The sequence below is a fragment of the Heterocephalus glaber genome, unplaced genomic scaffold (genome assembly GCF_053883595.1).
Source record: "Heterocephalus glaber isolate CG9 unplaced genomic scaffold, H.glaber_assembly_v1.0 deba00001608, whole genome shotgun sequence".
Lineage (NCBI taxonomy): Eukaryota > Metazoa > Chordata > Mammalia > Rodentia > Bathyergidae > Heterocephalus > Heterocephalus glaber.
This window is the reverse complement of record NW_028258379.1, coordinates 10,729,598-10,749,890: the sequence shown is the minus strand read 5'-3', so window position 1 is coordinate 10,749,890 and position 20,293 is coordinate 10,729,598. Positions and strand designations below refer to the sequence as shown.

At 43.8% G+C, this 20,293-nt stretch overlaps 1 protein-coding gene across 5 annotated transcripts in view; it reads right to left on the bottom strand.

Annotated features, from left to right (window-relative positions):
• Window positions 1-20,293, bottom strand: part of Smoc1 (SPARC related modular calcium binding 1) — a 148,202-nt gene that overhangs the window by 59,737 nt on the left and 68,172 nt on the right. For all 5 annotated transcript variants that reach the window (XM_004837310.4, XM_004837312.4, XM_087195325.1 and 2 more), the window contains exons 2-3: window positions 12,130-12,295; window positions 10,998-11,110 (exon numbers count right to left, since the gene is read on the bottom strand). In XM_004837310.4, coding sequence (XP_004837367.1) covers window positions 10,998-11,110; window positions 12,130-12,295 — 279 coding nt within the window. The remainder of the gene's footprint in view (window positions 1-10,997; window positions 11,111-12,129; window positions 12,296-20,293) is intronic.

The window sequence follows — 20,293 nt, the reverse complement described above, 5'->3', positions numbered from 1 at the left end:
AGAAATAATTGTTAGCTAAAAGAAAAGATTTGGGCTGGGGATTTAGCTCAGTGGTTCCATCGCTTGCCTTGCAAGCACAAGGACCTAAGTTCGATCCCTGGTACCAAAATAAATAAATAAATAAACAAACAAATAAATAAATAAAAGAAAAGATTTCACAAGAATGAAAGGTGTCCATCTCCAACTCTCTCCATAAAAAGTGAAATTGCTATGGATTCTATAATTCCCATAGCTAAAACTGAAGTTATTCATTAGGAAGTTTAGGAAGATAGCTCTCAAATCAGTGTGCAAAATGTCTTCCAACAAAATCGTCCTAAAATGCCTTATAGATTTTGCCATTGTGTGAAGAAGTTCTCTATCTCCAGTGGCCATCAAACAGAAGGTGGATGACTACTTGGTAAGAGATTAAGAATGTGACCTGACCCCTGGATTGGGGCACATAGGGAGAAGAAGATAAAGTCCCCCTTAACTCAGAAGATCTATACTTCTACAACCCTGTAATAAGTTGGACTTTGTTTGCTTAAGAGAAAGGTGAAGATGTATAAATCAGTACCCAATTGTGAGTGTTAAGGCCATTCTTCCTAATCTACGATGAAGAACTTTTTTCCCTAAAAGTTTCAACACCATCCCCTCAATATACACATAAAAATCTTCTTTTCAAAACAGAGTCTTAGAGGTTCAGCAACCAAAGGAACCTAATTTTCTCAAGTTCTGTCCCTCTATTGATGCCTAGAAATGTCTGGATTGGTAAATGGCAAATATGGTGCCTTTTGTTACTATTCCATTTGGGGGAAATATCAAATATGTTTTCATGTTTGCAAACTACCCAATTAAAAAGTCCCTTGTGTGTAGGAACCTTGTTCAGATCAGAACTGTGAGAAATCTAGCTGCTGGTGGGGAATAGGGGCCTGCGGTAGTGAGGGCGTTTTCTTTCTTCCCATGTCTGACTTCATTTTTAATTAAGTTGTATTTCTATGACTTCTCCCTATTTTAACATAGAAAACAAACTTTTTTGATCCTCTGTTTTGTAAAAGGGGTGAGTTGACTGCCCACCATGTTATGCACCACAGCGGAGTGGCCATGGCCCTCAATGTGTGCGTACTAACAGCTCTGCCTGGAAGGGTCCTGAATAAATGTGGGCTGTGGGCCTACTGTGTGCCTAAATACCCAATCGAATGTTAGCTACTGTCTCATAAAATCCTAAATCGTGCGGCGCTTTCCTCCTCAGGTCATCGATTTGACCCCTTCCCCAGCCCTCCACGGTGCCCTGCATCCTTCAGATGTCCACTGGGGCTCTGTTTGTCCACTCCCCAAGATGGGAAGCAAAGTCTGCTTTGAGTCAGTTGTTCCACCTGTAGACTGCTTTGCTTCTAGAAAGGTCTTCCCTATTTTAAGTCAGAATCCTCATCTATATACATTTTACTCAGTGATGCTGGGTCAGCTCTGAGAGCTAAACAGAAAAAGGCTGTCACTATCCACAAGTAAGGGTGTGATGATGGCACTCACCTGTCCCTTTACTCGTGTCTTTTCCCCAATCCTTTGTTCTTCTAAGCTGCATAACAAACACCTCTGGTTCCACTGAATGAATATTCCTCATGTGACAAGACTTCCTGGCTGCCTGGATCCCCCTCCTGGCTGTGCCCTAGTTTGGTAACACCACTTTAAAAGATGACAGTGTCCATTAGAGAGGCAATATGACAATAGTTGGTACTAAGAACTCAAGAGTTGCGCTGCTTCGGTTTGAATCCTGAATCTACCTCTTGCAGGCTGTGTGACTCTGTGCAATCTACTCCACCTCTCTGTGCTTTGTTTTCTCTTCTATAAGATAAGACTGTAACAGTGCCTACCTCATAGGTTATAATGAGACTTAAATAAGTTGATGTATGTCAGGTATATATAAAACAACGTGACACATTGTAAATGATATATATCTAAGAAAGTGGTGCTGCTGGTGACAGCTGTTAAGACTGCAATTATCTGGAAAAGAAAAGAATGGCAGAGAGAATGACTGAGACCTCCCACCACAAAGCCTAGAGGCCAGAGAAGCAGTTACCACTTTCCCTCCCTCCCAAGTCATCCCCTCAGAAGCCTGCTCATTTCATGTCCACAAAAGACAAATGGTAGGGACAGAATGCCCAAGGGCCACAGGGAGCTCCAATGCCCAGTTGGGAACACCCAGACCCTGTGTTCTTACTCCAAAGCAAGTGACATCAACCAGTCCGAGAGGTGCATGGTGGCCATTCAGCCAGATACCAGCTACAGAAGAGTAGGACAGAGCAGAAGGCATGGAGGACAATGAGCACAGTGTCTGAGTACAAAGTGTGCTCCATCCACCCGCATCTCTTTGTACATCCCTGCACCCGGCTGGTGAGCAGGGAGGATCAGCTCTCCCACTGAAAAGATGAGAGTGCTGACTGCTGCCACATGCAAGAGATTAGACAAGCTCTCCCTGTGCACACATGGATCAGGCCCTGCTCTTACCATCATTTACAAATCAAAATTATCTTCCGTAGTTGCATTAATTACTTACTCTTTACAAATTATGTGCCCCCTGGACCTTGTAGGAAGACAGAAAGTAAAGCTTCTCAGATCCTAATGTGCCGAGAGCTTGGAGAGCACAGAGGATGTGGCAATGTGAGGACAGAAGTGAGAGCAAACCCACCACTCTACTGGAACAGGCCACAACCTGTCTCCTCTAACTCATCAAGGCTCGCTGGAACCCAAACTTCCTAATTTTAGAAAAGGAAATCCCTTTCCTGAATGTAGATTCAAAGAAGAAATATTAGCCTGTCAAAGATTGGGAGCTGTCAAAGATATACAAGTCTCATGTTTGGTGATTCTACAGTTTCCTATCCCTAATTTGCACCCCTCTCTTCCTACTTTCCCTTTCCTTCCCTTTCAAATAATCAAATCAAGGACACTGATACTGTCAAAAAAAAAAAAAACCACCTCAGGTGACAGCGCAGGCTACAGGTTCCTAGACATTCCCCATCCTAGAGGCACTGCCCTGGGAGAGGAGCTGCTAGCAACACTGCGCACTGATGCAGAGCAACACTCACCTCACTGTTTATTGGAAAAGGAAAGAGACTTCAAAACTCACTCCAAAAGTATAATACTCAAGACAGAGTGGCACTGGTATAAGGGTAGACCTGGAGATCAGCAGAATAGAGTTGAAAGTCCAAAAGTAAGCCCTCACATTTAATGTCAACTGATTTTCTACAAGGGCACCATGACAATTCAAGCACTATCTGTTGTCTTTTCAACAAGTAACACTGAGATCATTGGCTATATACATATAAAAGAGCAAATTTGGACACCCTATCTCATACGATGATCAAAGACCTAAACGTAAGAGGCAAAATCCTAAAACTCCTAGAAGAAAACACAGGAGTAAGTCAGTTATCTTGGATTAGGAAATAGATTCTAAAGTATGACAGCAAAACCACAAGCAATAAGAAAAAAATAATCAGATCTCAAAATTCAAACCTCTGAGTCTCAAAGAACACTGTCAAGAAAGTGAAAAAAACAACTCAAAAGATGGCAGAAACTATGTGTAAACCACACATCTGAAAAGAATCTTACATCTAGAATATATAAAGCACTCTTACAATTCAATAATAAAAAGACAAATAACTGAATTGAAAATGGGCAAAGGATTTGAATAGATATTTTTCCAAAGATATATAAATAGCCAAAAGGTGCATAAAAAGATCCTCAACATTATTCACTGGTCATTAGTGAAATGCAATCAAAACCACAATAAGATACCAATTCACACTCACCAGGAAGGCTATAATAATGAAGGCAGATAATAACAAGTGTTGGCAAACATGTAGAGAAGTTGGAACCTTCATTGTTAGTGGAAACATAGAATGGTACAATCACCTGTCAACCTCTCAAAATCTTAACCATGAGATTACTACATGACCTAGTAGTTCTACTTCTAAGACTATACCAAGGGAATTGAAAATATGTCTACACAAAACTGTTCACAGTAGCATTATTTATGGTAGCAAAAAAAACTGGAAATAACTAATGTCCATCAGATGATGAATGGATAAACAAAATGGGGTATATCTGTACAATAGACTAGTTTTGGGGAATAAAAACAAATGAGATACTGATTCATGCTACAACAAGGATGAACCTTGAAAACACTGCTGAATTTAAAAGCCAATCCCCAAAGACCACATTATGATTCCATTTATATGAAATGTCCAAATTAAGAAAATCATAGAAATAGAAAGTAAATTAGTGGCTGTCAAGGGCTGAAGAGAGGGATAATGGGGAGTGCCTGCTAATGGGTACAGGATTCCTTCTTGGGTAATGAAAATATTCTGGCACTAGAGTGGTAATGGTGCTTCAACTCTGTGAGCACACTAGTGCACTTTAAAAGGTTAAGCCAAGTCTTAGTACTTTACCTAAAGAGTCCTCTACACTGAGAAGAGATCCACACTACTGCTCTAGGCAAGATGTTTTCACATTAAGATCAAAAACAAGACCACTGTCTCTGAACGCTTCTTAGACCTCTAGGCATATCAAAGATTGGACAAATCCATTCCACTCTATGGGGTGCTCAGCACTGCAATGTTTAATCAGCCTAGGTCAACACAAACCATCTCATGTAACACATTGAGACCTTCTGTACTTGCTGAGATTCTGGAAGGGGGAGGACTAGATGGTAAACCAGATATTTTCAAGATGAGCTGCTCACACAAACTCAGGTCTACAGGGGTGACTTCAGGAAGAGCAATTCAGTACTATGGGAGTGGGTGGGGGGAAAGCTCAAAAGGAACAAGACCGGCTTTTTAGCCTGACTTCAGGCACCTAGAAAATAAGTGCCGGATCTTTCCAGGTTTTACAAAATACAACAGTAAGAACGAGAGAAATGGGCCAGGGATTTAGCTCAGTGGTTTCGCCACCTGCTGAGGACCCAAGTTCGATCCCTGGTACCAAAACAAAAAAAAAGAACGAGAGAAATGGCACAGGAGTCATTGCCTTTTCACAAACACACACGCACACAACTTTTTCTTTGAGCTTCCAACTTCAGAACGAAGCTTCATCAAGAAGAAATGACAGTTCCCAAGACCCCTATATGCAACCAAATGACTTCAGGAAATAAAAATGTGTGCATGCATGTGTGCGTGCATGTAAAGCAGTGCTTAGAATGAGTAAAAGTGGGAAAGGTTGTTAGTTTACCTGTAGAACTATGTGAAGATTGTTCCTAGAGCATGGGGGTCAAAGGCTAGAAATATGACACATTTTTTTCACAAAGAAGTTACATAATGAAAGCTTCATATTCTACCATAGTATTAGAACTATAATCCATCTTCACGAAAAGTTAAAATGCCTTGTGAATGTGTGTCTTGTAGAACAACAATCAACCGCACTGTTGCTCAGCATTCATGGAAAGCAATTTGGTGATGTATGACAAATGCCTTAAAATGTACATGCCCTTTGACCAAATAAGTGCCTTCTAGAATGTTTTTTGCACTCAATAAATGCTTACTGAATTAAATAGTACAAAGCATAAAAATGAATTGATAATGCCTTCTAGAAATCTAACCCTCAAATTTTTAGGATTCATGGTATGTTCATCCAATAGAAAACAATGTAACCATGTTTTGTTAATGAAGTAGAGCTACATGTAATTTAACTAGAAACAAGCCACAATCCCAAAATATAATTAGTTAAAATGCTATAAAACTGAATTATATTATACTATTTTATCCCAAATAATAATAAATGCACACAAGGAAAAATATCTGGAATGTGGTAGACTTCATTGTTGCTATCTCAGGAAGATGAAATCATTGCTTTTACCTTTCTACTGTATGCAATTTCATATTATCTGAATTTTATTTTTATAGAATGATAGATTTTTCTATTAGAAAAAAGAAAATATTTTTCTTTTAATTATTTGGTTACTTAAGTCCCTATTACACATCCATACACACATATGTGAAATAAATCTCCACAATATTTCATTTAAGGAGCTGCCTAGCATGGCTTTGTCATAATTTGTTTAAACAATTGTCTGTTATTAGATATTTAAATAGTTTCAAATATTTGCTACTATAAGCAGAACTTAGATGCAAATTCTTGTGGGTAAATATTTTCACATACTTTAAATTGTTTCCTTAAAATAAATTCCTAGAAATGAAATTGCAAGCCCAAAATGTGGGCCCAGTAAGGACTTTTGAACAATATTACAAAACTACACCCTTAAAAAAATCAGTGCCAATTTATTTTCCAACTACAATGTAGAGGTAGCTTTTTCCCTCCATGCCATCCTGAAAATTTCATCTTTTCTAGTCTTTATCAAATTGGTAAGCAAAAGGATCCATCATCATTTTTACTTATATTTCTTTAATTACCAGGGGAGATAACACCATTCATATTCAGTTACTGGAAATGTATTACTGTGTGATCTGCTTATGGATATCTCTTGCCCACTTTTCTACTAGGTTCTTATTCTTTCAAAATAGTAGCAATGATTTATATAAGATTAGTTCTTTCTCACCAAGGCTCACGTGTACCATTTGGTTTTAGTTTAGTTTAAGGTGTTTATGGTCAGTTGAAATCTGTATATATTTTCTTGACAGCTAAGTGCCTTTCTAAACTCTACATAAGTGACTTGTGAGTAGGTTTTTAAAACTATGTATACTAATCATACATACATTATCTCTTATATAGTTACTTTATCCTCTGTCTTAATATCTTTTCTATAGGAAGTTTCTCTGAGCAGCACTACTCCTTGAAGGTGGAGGTCATGACATTTTTTAAATCCCCCATAGCAACCTGCCCAGAGCACAGTGGAACTCAAAAGCATCTGTTCGGGATAAAAAGATATTGTGTCTGGGGATTTGCTTTGAAGCAATGCAGTTTGAGATGGGAGACAAAAATGGGGCAAGATGAAGCACGACTGGCCACGTGTCAATCATTGTTGGAGCCAGAGATGGGTACATGGAGTTCATTACACTATTATGCCTACTTTTTGTGTTTTTAAATTTTTCCATAATCAAAAGGTTCTTTAATGTGTATTTGATTGATTGGGCAACAAGAGAGGGAACTTCTGAGATAACAATGGTGATGCAAATGGAATACATATGCATCAAGGGCACTTTTGTAGCACAAAATGTTCAGAGCACTAGCCTTGAATGAGGACTTGAGTATAAATCCTTCTAGCTCAGGCATCTCACAGTGCTGTTAACCCTCTCTGAAACTCGGTTTTCCTCTATGTAGAGAGGAGATATCATTAGTAACTACCTTAAAAAGGTTGTAGTTGTGGGCTGGGGATTTAGCTCAGTGGTTCCGCCACCTGCTTTGCAAGCCCAAGGTCCTGAGTTCAATCCCTGGCACCAAAAAAGAAAACCAAAAACAAAATTTTGGGCCAGAGATTTAGCTCAGTGGCACAGCGCCTGCCTCGCAAGTGCAAGGTCCTAAGTTCGATCCCTGGTACCACCAAAAAAAAAAAAAAAAAGGTTGTAGTTGCAAGTAATGTGTATAAAACTCAGTGCCCAGCCAGTCCTTGGCAGCACTCAATACAGAGTCACTGTTGTCCAGTGAGGCACAAGCCACAGCCAACACTAACTGATGGTGGCATCCAATACCCTTTCACTATGGCAAAGGTTTCAATTAATCAGCCTGGACACCAGACAACTGCTTGGTAGAAAACATGGTAGAACAGATGCCAGAAATTATGGTCCCAATACCCAGAAGAGAAAATAGATAAGATCACAGCAAAAGATGAAGCCTGTCAGTCCTGATTTAACGGGGTCACCAAAGTGCCTTAATCTGCATTTCAATGACATGATCAAGAAATGAAAGATGAAGCCTTCTAACAGTGGTTCAAAACTTTGGCCAAACACTTGCATCACCCAGGGAGCTCTAAAAGATAGTGGCTTGGTCCCACTCCCAGAATTTGATTCATTGCTTGAGATATAGTGTGGGTATTGATACTAAAAAATCTAATGTGGTCTAATATGCAACTTTAGTGTCACTGCTAGGGAAGGAAGATGAGCCTCTGTGTGTGTGTGTGTGTGTGTGTGTGTGTGTGTGTGTGTGTGTGTTTGAGATAGAGAGAGGAAGAGAGACAGAGAGTGTTCGGGAAGAAAGAAGAGGAAGAGAACAGAAGCCACTGAGTCCCACATGAACCCTATTAAAGCCAACTCAGTCATGTGGCCTCAAGCTGTGTCCCACACTAGATAAACCCAATCCCATTAGAGCCCCATTATCCCCTCCACAAACTTCAAGAGGGTGTGTAATAATTCCCAGGGCTAAGATATGTTATTAACACCAGGATGCCTTCATGACAATATTCTAAGAAATATTAAAGCAGTGTATTTTGGTCTTGAGGGGAAAAAATGTCTCCTAAGTGGTGACAGAGGAAGGAAGGAGGAGAAAAGCACTTTGTCTCTGGGCATTCTAGCAGCCTGTCAACGTGACTGAGGCTCACTCAAAGAGGCGCCTCGTTTGGGGAAGTTATTGCAGTGTCTTTGATCAAGGGAAAAACACATCCATTTCAATCACTTGAGCCAGGATGGGCTGCTGTCTGGCTGTCTGGCTGCCCATAAGGGTGAGCCCGCCTGAGCCTGTGTTCACATGGCAATGTTTAGTGTGTCAAAGGAGCAAGGGGAGCCTGTCCCTAACGCCTCTGCTGGGCTCGTGGGGGGGGGGGGGACACTCACTTAGCACTCACTCGGCCTGGACTAATCCGCAAGTTCCTTTCCTTCAGCAAATACCACCTGGCCCAGCCTGGCCTCGCCAAAACAAAATCTGACTGGTGGGCTGCCCATCATGAGGCCTCAAACACTTCAGAATCGGGAGGACAGGGGTCCATCATTCTCATAAGCAACACACCCAGGATTACACAGGCGCCAAGAAGGGGAAAAACTACCTCTGTCCACTCTGCCCTCCCTCCATCACCTTTATCCTCCCTCAGCCCCAAACTGATCTGAGAAAGGTCTGATTTCCTCCCCCAGGATGCTCAGCAATACAGTGTCAAATGTATACAAAGATCACCCACATTCATTTTATTAGAATAAATAGTAAATTCCCCCCTTTTTTTTTTTTTGGTACTGGAGATCGAACTCAGGACCTTGTGCTTGTAAGGCAGGCAGCAGAACCACTGAGCTAAATCTCCAGCCCAAGAATAAATAGTAAATTGATGAGAAAGCTCATCAATCAATTTCTACACTTGGGGAGTTTTAACAAAAAGTTTCGGGGTTTTTATTTTCCTTCAGTGGTATCATCCCTAAAGTCTTAAGGAGATCCAAGTAGTAGAACCACAGGAGAGGTAGGAATTACAGTGATGATGGTGACAAACATTTACGTGGCCTTCATATGTTCCAGCTGTTCTGCATGTGTTCCCTCATTCGACATTCATCACAACCTTATGAGGGAAGCTATAATAATAATCATTACTAACAGTAATGCTGATAACAACAGTAATACATATCATAAGAGTACTGGGTAATATATATGACACAATGTTAATAATAACATACAACTTATGTATAACATGTACTAATAATGGAGATAATCACCTCCATTTTTCAGATAAGAAAACTGGGACCCCAAGAAGCTCCGTGGTGGGGCTGGCCTCATGCCCAGGCAGTCTGGCTCAAGAAACAGCCTGCTAACCACAGACTCAGACCACCTCAGTCAGTGCTCCCCTCAAAGCCTCCTTTGAACAGCAGAGGACTTTGGGGAAGTCTTGGCTGGAACCCACCCAGCTCTGCACTGCACATCCTGCTGCTGTTGCACCATTTGTAAATGGGGATATTGACACCTACCTCTGGGTCGATGATAAAACTTAAACCAGAAAAATGAATAAAAAGCACCTTCCCCAGGCCGGCAGCCAAGTCCAGTTTATCCCAATGTTCTTGAGCTTGGGAGTACGTTAAAATCAACTGGGAAACCCTAAAAACATGAACACCCAACCCCTATCCCACTGCTCTTCGACATTTCTACCCACCCGCAGTCAGTCTGAAAGCAACAGACTCCTACACCCAAGCCAGAAGTGAATTCTGCAACCCCATGGACCAAAGTTCAGCTTATACCCTTTGCCCTGTCGATCCAGAACTACAGAGAAGCTTTTAAACTCCCTAAGCCTCTGGTCCCTACTCTGAGACAGTGGATTCCCCCCAAATGCTCCTCTATGGGACAAGAGAAGTCACAGGCACTAAGACTATCCCCAACCAGGCCAAGCTCACTCTGCTCGGGTCCTTCCTGAGCTCCATTAAGGCAACCCTGTTTGCCACTCCCTGCATGGCATCCTAACTCAGAGAAGCCTGCTGCCTCTTGCCCCAGGTCCCTGTACAAATGCAGGAGGGAGGAGCCTGGAAATTTCCCTAAGGTGCAATTTATTGTCCCCCACCCCAGTGTAATCCAGAAACAGTCTGTGTCAGCACCAACACATTCACCATTACATTTCCACAAAGCACTAACCAGAAAGCCATGCAGGTGTGAGACAGGTGGAAAGGCCTAAAAAGATTTTAAAATCCAAGTGTACACACACCCAGGCATGCACGCACACACGAACTCCAAGAGCCAGTCATACTTCCTGCTCCAAGAGGGGTCTGCTTTGTTCAAGGACAAGGGTAGGGAGTGCAGAGGGGCAGCAATAAACAATGAAGGGAATGTAGGGGTTGCCTATGGAAACTGGCAAGGATAAGAAAAAGTAATCAGCCCACTTTAGACAGAATAGAAAAATGCAGGTCTGGCCCTTAGTAGAGGCGGCCAGCAGGAAGGATGGGACCAAGCCATACCAGTCTCCTGGCTCAGACTTCCATGCATCTTGTCAGGGCCCACTGCCAGTTGGCAAGAGGTGTTGCAGAGGGCCCAGGATGGGGAAGGCAGTACAGAGAGGACTCAAAGAGCCATGCACTCACTGTTTCCCAGACTGTGAAGGTATCCAGTGGCCCCCACCCTTTGCAGACACCTCCCTCTGCCTCAGTCCAGCAAGCAGCCTGAGAGAAAAGTCCTAGCCCTACCTGGGTAAAGGAGCCATCTTCACCACACTCTGGGACAAACACTGCTTCCTGTGGCTTCTTGGCCTGCTCTAGGGCTTGGGCCCGCTCCAGGCGACACTTGCTCTGGCCAGCATCTAAAAGGGGAGAGGAGCATATTTCATATTTTACTTGAATTCCACATGGGAGCCATGGTACAAAATGGCTGCCCAGAGGCAAGAATGCTGAGAGAAACACCCTCTACTCAGGGAGCCACACGTATAACCAAACTGTCTATCCAAGGACAGGGGCTAGTGACAGCGGATCAGCTCTCTTAGGGTTTAAAAACCACTAGTACTCTCTTTAGAAAATCAAGGGTTAGGGGCCGGGGTGGGGTTAGCTCAGTGGTTTCACCGCCTGCTAGGCAAGTGCAAGGACCCGAGTTTGATCCCTGGTACAAAAAAGAAAATCAAGGGTTCTAAAGCAGCCTGCTCAGCCTTCTATAATCCCTGTAATTCCTGCACTAAGCAACCCGGGATCTCAAATTCAAATATCTATAAAACTCAGGAAAGTGAGCTCAACTGAGTATGAGAGGAATGGCATTCCATCCTGAGAGTCCGTAGGGAACACTGAGGACTGTGGCAAACTGGAAAACAGACTCACCTGTAGGGGGCAGAGGCTACTCTGCTCTAGCCATGTGCTGCTATGCAGGAACACAGAACAAATAGGGCAAGAACTCACAATTTTGGAAGAAAAGGTCCAAAAGACAGATTTTTATGTTGAATTTCCTCAGTTTTTAAATATTGTCTCACGTTTTTAATGTATTATAGCAGATTAAACCAAACAGATCTGCTGGCCAACAATTTGGAATCCCTATTTGGGGCCAGCAATAATGCCTTGTATTGCCATTTTAAAACAAAATCAAAAGCAAACAAAGCACCAGCCAGAGAGTAGCACATCGAAGGCCTAGGCTGGCAGCAGCATTTGGAAGATAAGGATGTGCTCATACCTTCAGGTAGCCCAGCCCCCTTTCCCATAAGCCCCAGTGGGACAGATACAGAGATGGGACAGCAACCCAAATGAACAGACATGTTCCGAGTCCCCTGTGGTAACTGCACAGTCCAGGGAGCTGGTGTCCCAGTAGCCTCCCCTGGGCTGGGCACAGGCATACACTCACCCTTGCATCGACCTCGATGGACCACACTCAGGGTCGGGTCTCGGCACTTGGCTTGCTGGTACTCACACATGGACTCATAAGACCTGCCATCAGAGGCACAGATGGGTTTGGGCTGAGTCCTGGAGCAGTGGAGGTTACACTGGGGGTCCCGGTCACTTATTAGAAACTAGATTGGGGAAAAAAATGAAAGAATGAAGAGGTTACTTTTGTAAGAAAAGTGGGTGAAAGTTCATGACTTGCAGTACTGGTTTGCCTTGGCAGGCAAGTCTCAAATAAACGCAGTTATAAAATCCTAGAGGTGAAGGGAACTGGGCAAATGCAAAGTCTAACGAGGAAGGCTTCCTCCACACATAAGAACAATGATGTCTAACATTTACTGACCATGAGCAGGAACTATGCCAAGGAATCCACATGCAGGATCTCACTAGTCAGCACAACAATAGAAATTGTCTATTTTGTAGACAAGGAAATTGAAGCCCATAGAGAGTCATGGGTACAATGTCACAGAGCTCTAAAGAGGTGAAGATGAATCTGAACTTAAATCTGTTGGAAATAAAATCAAAGATTTAATCTCTAGGACATTTGGTCTCTGCATCCATGCAGATGGCTGTGCCACTTCTATTTGATTACTTCCTCAAATAAAGAACTGATTGTTATGGCTTGTGTCTAGATGTCCCCCCAAAGTCTCACGTGGTCATAGGTGGGGGTTTTTTAGAGGTGACTGGATCTAGAGTGTGTAACACTGGGATTGATTCATGGTGCAATGCCAGGATCAAGGGCACTAGGATTAAGGCTGTGAGTGCCACCCATCCTAAGTACCTGGATAAGATAAAGGGACAGAAGGAGCTGTGGTCAGCCCTTGTTGCTTTGCTACCTTCTGCCTGCCATGGACTGTTTCTCCTCTGAGAAGCCACCCTGCCTCAGAGCCAGCAGATGATGGACTGAAACCTCTACAAACTGTGAGCTAAATAAACCATCTTCCTTTAACTTTGGGTCTTATGTGTTTTGTCTCAGCAATGAGAAGAGTAATTAAGACACTGATCAATCTCCAAATTCCATCTTTAGAAAGTTTTTTTTTTTATTAGATATTAACATTGAGCCCTAAATCTACCATCCGTCCATTTCTGCCCATGCTCTCTGGCAGAATACAAGTGATTTTCTATGAGAAATGTATTTCCTGATTTTTAAAAATAGCAGTGATAATCAGCTTGGGAAATGCTGACTTAAACAGATTTCCTTAGTACAGGAATTCTCAGGCATCTTTTAGATACACTCTTAAACACAGTGACTCGTCAAGAGGCATAGTGCAATAAAGATAGCTGCAAATTATTTGCCACTTCTCCCACTGAGCTACAGAGCCACACCTAAGTGTGGGCCAGCTTCAGTAACTTGCTTGATTAATAAAATCTGTGGACACAATGCCGGGGGACTTCTGGGGGAGGTCAGAGGAAACTTTGCAGCTTCTTTCTTACGATACTCACTTGGGGGGAACCAGCCACCATGTAAGATGCCTAACAACCCTGAAACCAACATACTATGAGAAAATCCAAGTCAGTGTGGGTCAAAACCACATGGACAGAGAAATGCCCAACCAACTCCAGCAGAGACCTGAGTGTGAAGAAGCCTTCAGATGAGTCCAGCCCATCTGTCAACTAAATGCAACTAACAGAGAAGAAAATAAGTAATTGCATGAGCGACACCCTGGCAAGAACTACCCAGCAGAGCCCAGTCAGCCCACAGAACTGTGATAATAATGATCTATTGTACTAAGTTTTGGGCTCATAAGCTACACAGCAATCAATGATCAGGTCAAGGCACATGTATGATGATACAGCTTACAAACCTATTTAACCATGAACCTCTTTGTCAGTGAACCCTCCGTTAACTATAAGATACAGAGGGAGAAGTGATGGAAGCATTACAATCCAGTAACCCACAATGAGGCTACAGTATTTGGGCCAGGAAAGTGAGGTCTGCTCTCATGTACTTCTTACAGCAGAACCCTGGGACACTGAAGGCCCTCTCGGCAGGGCTGGAGAGAGTGACACTTGGCATGTCACAAGTGCAGCTGTGGTCCTCAGCAATGCTGGAGCTGACTGTATAATCACATCAGGCTCAGAGATATAGGACAGGCATGAGTACAGCCCTGCCTCAGCTGTATTGCAGGCCCACTGTGTGACACAAATAGATGAGAAGTCCTTGATCCCTTTCCACAACAGTACAAAAAGATCCAAAGGTCGCACCACACCACATTGTTCAACAGAGTGCTAGGGTTGGGGTAGGGAGAGTGTTTTCAGCACTCCACTGAAGAGTGTGATGTGGTTCCACCTGCTACCTTGACCCCATGCCTGGGCACTGACTGCTCACCACAGAGAGCAACAAGTGAAGGCTCAGCCCACACTATGGGCCTTGTCAGGATGGACAATGCAATCGGGCCTCTCATCATGCTCATAGGTTAGCCCTGAGTCCTGCTAAAACCCAAAGAGAAATATCCTAAGCATGTCTCATGACCACAGCATTGGATAGCGTCTAGTGTTCTTCAGTTAAAAGAAAGTGGTTAGGAAGTCGGATGGAGGCGGAGGCAGCCCGCAGCCTCCCCAGTTAGCACACAGAGAGATGGGCAGCAACCCACTGACCCCTGAACGTCCCCTTGGTTTCAACTCCCCTCCAGTTGCCCCCGCTTAAAACCCTTGAGTGGTGTAGCACTGCTCCTGGGGCCTCCACACAGTGTCCTCCGCCAGTAGAATCGGACCCTGGGTCCCCTCCCAGGCCTCTGCTCTGACTTCTCTGTCCGCCTCGCTCTCTGACAGTCAGTCATCATTCTGGCCTGCTTTACAAGTCTCCAGGGAGCCCCCAGGTCCTCAGATACACTATTCCTCCTTCAGTCCCGCTCACCTTGCTCCGGATTTGGGTTTATACCATCTCTTCTAGGAATTATCCCCTGACCCTCACAGGAGAGGATGGGTCCCTGGGGTCCTTTCTCATAGCTCATTCTTCCTTAATGGCTTTTGGCAGTTTGTGATGATGAATTAATTTGTGCAATTTGATTAACATGGGGTCTCCAACTCTAAGCTCCAAGACAATGAGGATAACATTTCATCTCCCAGGCTCCTGCCATCCTAGGGCATCCCTGGGCCACTGCTTCCTCCAGTGCTCTGAGACTTGCCCTTCTCCAGCCATGTCCTCCCCTCCACCCTCCCTATTGCATCACTCAGTATGCGGGTAGCTGAGCATCCTGTCCACACACCTTAGAACAGGAGCACTCATCAGGAGTGTCTCACAGAAGGCCAGAAGCGCCTGCAGGGTCCTCATTTGGTGTGTGGTAGGCAGTGGGCTCCTGGCAAACAGCTTCTGACTTTGTGGATTCACTTTTACAGCTATTCAGTGATTCTGCTTATGATGTGGCTCTGCTGTGACAGGCAGTGCAGAACAGCAACGGGAAGCATGGCTCTGAAGAGAGGTCATGGTATGGATCCCAGTGCAATACTACATTCTGTGTCATCTTGGTGAAGTTGCCTGACTTCCCTGGGCTTTAGTTTGCTCTATCTGGAAAACAAGGATACTAATATACCCTGCTTCATAGGGCTATTGTGAAGAAGCCTAAACTAGTTAACATTTCGTAAGTTATATGTAAGTTCTTGCCCATCTTTTTTCTTTAGAATTTAAATGGGGGAGGATGATTTTTTTGTTGTTGTTGTTTTTGTTTTGTTTTGTTTTCTTTTCTTTTTAAAGAGAACACTCCAAGAAAAGAAGGAGAAAGACAAGGTTTGTTTTTTTTTCAAATCTACAGAGGTTGCTTCTGCTCTGCAGCTCACAAAAGTGAAGAGCTGAAGGCATCCCAGATAGCATTGAACTCTAGGTTACACATTCAGTTTGGAAATGGTTTGCTCTGTACCAACAGAGACGCCATGGCAGCTATGCCCAAGACCAGCTTAACAACAAGAGGAACACTGTCTGCAAACGTCAGGTTGAAGAGCCTTCCAAGCCCCATCTAGCCCAAACCACAGAGATGGTTCTCAGCTTCAGAAGAGCTCCTGAAGGATTTCTGTCTAGAAATTACTGGGCTCTTGGGCTCTGTAACACATTGCAAGACACCACAGGGCCATGGCTAAAGAGCATCTTCAACCAATGGTGCTGTCTCATTTTCCTCTGTTTGGGGACTGTGTATTTGTGATTGTTTTTAAAATCAGGCAATGAGGTCTATAAGATAGGGCTTTAGTAGAGTGACTATGCTCTCATACAAGAGATGACTCTGGGTCCACAGACACTGAGGACAATGCAGTTCTCCAGTCTGTCCTCCCATCTGCTCATGGACTTGGTACCCATTGAGTGAGCACCAACAGTGAGCCAGCCCTGCCCAGGCTTAGGAAGCAACACACAGCCAGAGCAGTCCCTGCCCTCCATTAGCTCACCCTCTAGGGTGGACACACAAAGCAAGCAGATGCCGTGCAGCATGTAAGCAGGAAACCACAGAGGTACTAAGAGAGAATGTGATCCTAGGGACTCTTTGACATAACAAAGCCACACAGTTTGATAGAAATTTCCATGTGGATGGAAATGGTCTATATCCACTCTGTCCCATATGGTAGCCACAGACCACATTAAGCACTGAAATATACCAAATGCAACAGAGGAATCAAACATTTAGTTGTGTTTAATTTCAGTTAATTTTAATTTAAATAGCCACATATGGCTAGTGGCTACCATATGTAAAACCCCATCTGTAAAGTATACAAACCAAGAGGGGAGAGATGGGGTGGTTCTCAACTGAACTTTCCAGGCTGACTGATTGGACTAAAGGAAAAAAGAGGCAGATCCTGAGAATAATCTCTGCATCTTGGAACCACACAGTAAATCAGTTCCCTACTTATAAGTCAACAGCCAGGATATCCTGGAATTTGTCATAGTCCAAATGAAGTCATTAGGGTGGCTCTTTCTTCGCTTTTTGCAGGGGACTAGACATACAGGCTAGAAGTTCTCAGCACGAGGCTGTGGCTGTGGTCAGTTCTTTCACCACACATACAAAACTCGAAGAATTAGAGTCACACTGCTGAGACATAAACCCCTGGGGCCAGGAGTTCATTGCTGTGGCCTCAAGAACAATCATGATTGGCAGAAATTTTTGGTGTTGGGCAGAGGCAAGCAATCTGCCCCATAAGTCAATGCTGAGCCATTTCCCAAACTGCATCTTCATAGAAATTCCCACATAGATTCCCTTCCTCTTCCTAAAAGACAATAAAAGCAAAATAACAATGTTAAAGACTGTCTAATATGGAAACCAGACAAAAGGGACCAGGACCATTGTGTGTCTACAGTTGTCTCTCCCACCCCTTCTCCCTGGGGAGACGACTCCAAACATTTTGTGTTGTGCTCACACTGGTGAAATAGGACAGACACTTGATTGCATATAAACAAGTTATCTTTCTTATTGGAAAAGTAAGCTACTGACTGGGGTCTGCCTGTGCCATGGGAGAGATCAGGGTAAACAAAATCAAGGATAGACCAATAATGCCTTCCATCTGAAATACACACACACTGTTCCTGCCCTTCAGCCTCTAGCAGAGTAGAAGCCAAACCCTGCCACAGCTCTTGCCCAGGGAGACCACCCCAGTACCACAAGTTGTATTAGGCTTGATGAGCTGTCAAGTTTCCATGACAATGAGAAACAGAGGAACAACAGAGCCAGACTAAACTCCATCTGGGAGGAGATGTTCAATTCTTTCTAATAAAGAGCTGTTCTAACTTTACTTCCACCTGCTAGCACCATGCTGATTTTAACTAGTACCTAAAACTCTACACAAGTGTGTTTCTGCTAAAATCCATAGCTTGCTATTTCTCCCAGGTATAGACGAAGAGACAACAGCCATGCAAAACAACCCAGTCAACATCTGGAAGAGAGAACTTCACAATAAGAACTCTTTACAATATCATACTCAAAAGTCACAGGCCCAACTCAAACAAATTTGTAGATTTTCATTAAAAAACGCACAGGTAACACAGCTTTAAGTAGTCACTCAACATTTTTGTTTCAAGTATCTATTGCTCCAAAGCAAGGCACTCCTAAGCTTACTGGCTTTGAATGGCAATTTGTGATTCCTCATAATTCTGTGGGCTGGTGAGGCTCAGCTGGGAGGCTCTTCTGCTCCCCTCGGTGGTGGCTGGGTTAACCCATTTGCCTGCATTCAGCTGGGAGCTTGGCTGGTGCTGGGACATCCACTATGGCTTCACTGTCCGTGTTTCATTTGGGGTGGCCAGGATGGCTGAGGGCCCACTGGGCCTCTGTCTCCAGTAGGCTCTCCTCTCTTTTCCACAATGACTTCATTTGCTTCTCTCCACTCCCCCACCACCTTCTCCCCGCTATTCCCCTAAATGTTTTGCCACCTGACTTTCTTCCCTATCCAAGTTCAAATTCCACACTGCCACGGACTGCGGTTATCATCCTAAAAGCAAATGCTTTCCTATTTAAACACCACCATTAGCTTCCTTGTTGTGTTCATATTTCCATCAAAACCCTCAACATACATGATCACGTATCTGTTTTCATGTCTACAAAAGACTGTGTCCTACTTCCTTTTATATACATAGAGCTTAACACAGTTAACAACCCAAAGCAGTTGTACAGCACAAACCTGAAAAATGGCTGAATGTATATCAAAGCATACCTAACACATACCATGGATGAGCAGATCCTTTTCTATCACTTACTGTGAAAGGAGATGGTCTTTATCCAACCATCAACAAAAGCTCAACGTTCTCAAATGTACAGTGTGACAGAATTTGTTTGCACCTTTCTCTTCCTTTACAGAACGTCTGTTAGATAAGGAAAATCACGCATCAAACACAGTGTTTTTCCCTTGAATTAAAGGAAAAGAACAACTACCAAAAAAACCAAAAAAACGCAAGTCATTGAAAAGACAGAGCTGGTATGGCTGAGACAGAATCCACCCACCCAGGCTGGTTGTAACAGGTGATGGTGGAATTTGTTCTCAGTGAGCCTGGCTTTAGCTGCTTCACATAGCACTACAGGAAGCTTTACCACCCTGGCAGATGAGGCATCTCACCCAGTGGGCAGTATCTGAGACAGCTCAGGTCTCTAGCCTGAAACGAGCGTGTCAAGGTGCAAAACTCTGACAATTAAACAGCCAATGTGATTAGCACTCTGCCTCCCCCAGCAGCTACCAAATGCAGGTACTTGAGAACAGCAGCCAGGTGATGAAAGGGAGTCACGTATAAGTCAGTTTTTTGACATCCTGAATTCATTTTCCCCACAGATTCATTACTATAAATAACAGTGCACTTTTTACACCTGCAAATGCCCAACCTGCAAAGGCCTACTTGGAAGGAAAGCAAAGTAAACAATTCCCTGCCCATTTACCTGCTGGGTGAGGAAGAGGCACCATAGAATCATAGCCCTGTTTAGCTGCTCCCTCCTGCCCAGAACATTGCATGTGCTGGCTGCTCTCCTGAAATACACTTCCAGCTCACAGACTCCTATGTCAAGCCTATGCTTCTGGGGGCATCTGACTATCCAAGTAAGTTGGGGACCCTGTGGTGAGCCCACATTACACCTTCTTACTTTCTACTGAGGCCCAGGCCACAGTCATGACTAGGTGAGCAATTGATTAGTTAGACATCTCCTTCCCATCCTCCCCACTAGGCTGAAAGCTCCCTGTGAGCAGGACACAAGATCTGGGTGTGACACCACTGGACACTTGGTGCCCAGCAGGAGCCTTGCCTAATGAGTATCTTCATAAACACTCTGGCTGGGATGAATGAGGAGGAAACCACCCAAGGCTTGGCAAGGTCAAGCCACTTCAAGGTAGAGTATTCTAGGCATGACATTAGAGGCCCAGATTCTTCCTACCACACTTTTGCCTCCCTCAGTGTGGCCCAGAGGGTGGCTAAGGGCCAGGGCACTTTGCTCTTAGCTTTAGGAACAGTTGTTGGGGCCCCTGACAGTGTCCCCTCAGGTGACCAGCAGAAGAGAAGGGCTCCAGAAGCCAAGAGAGCTTCCCTAAGACAGGGGTTGTTTTCTCAAAGTCTAGCTCAAGTTTGCCTTTCTGGAAGGCAGATCACCTATTAAAAGGGGAAAATGCCCCTTCTGGACCCAATACTTAGAACAAAAGGTGGAGCACAGCATTCCAGACATCTGGCTGCAGCTCAG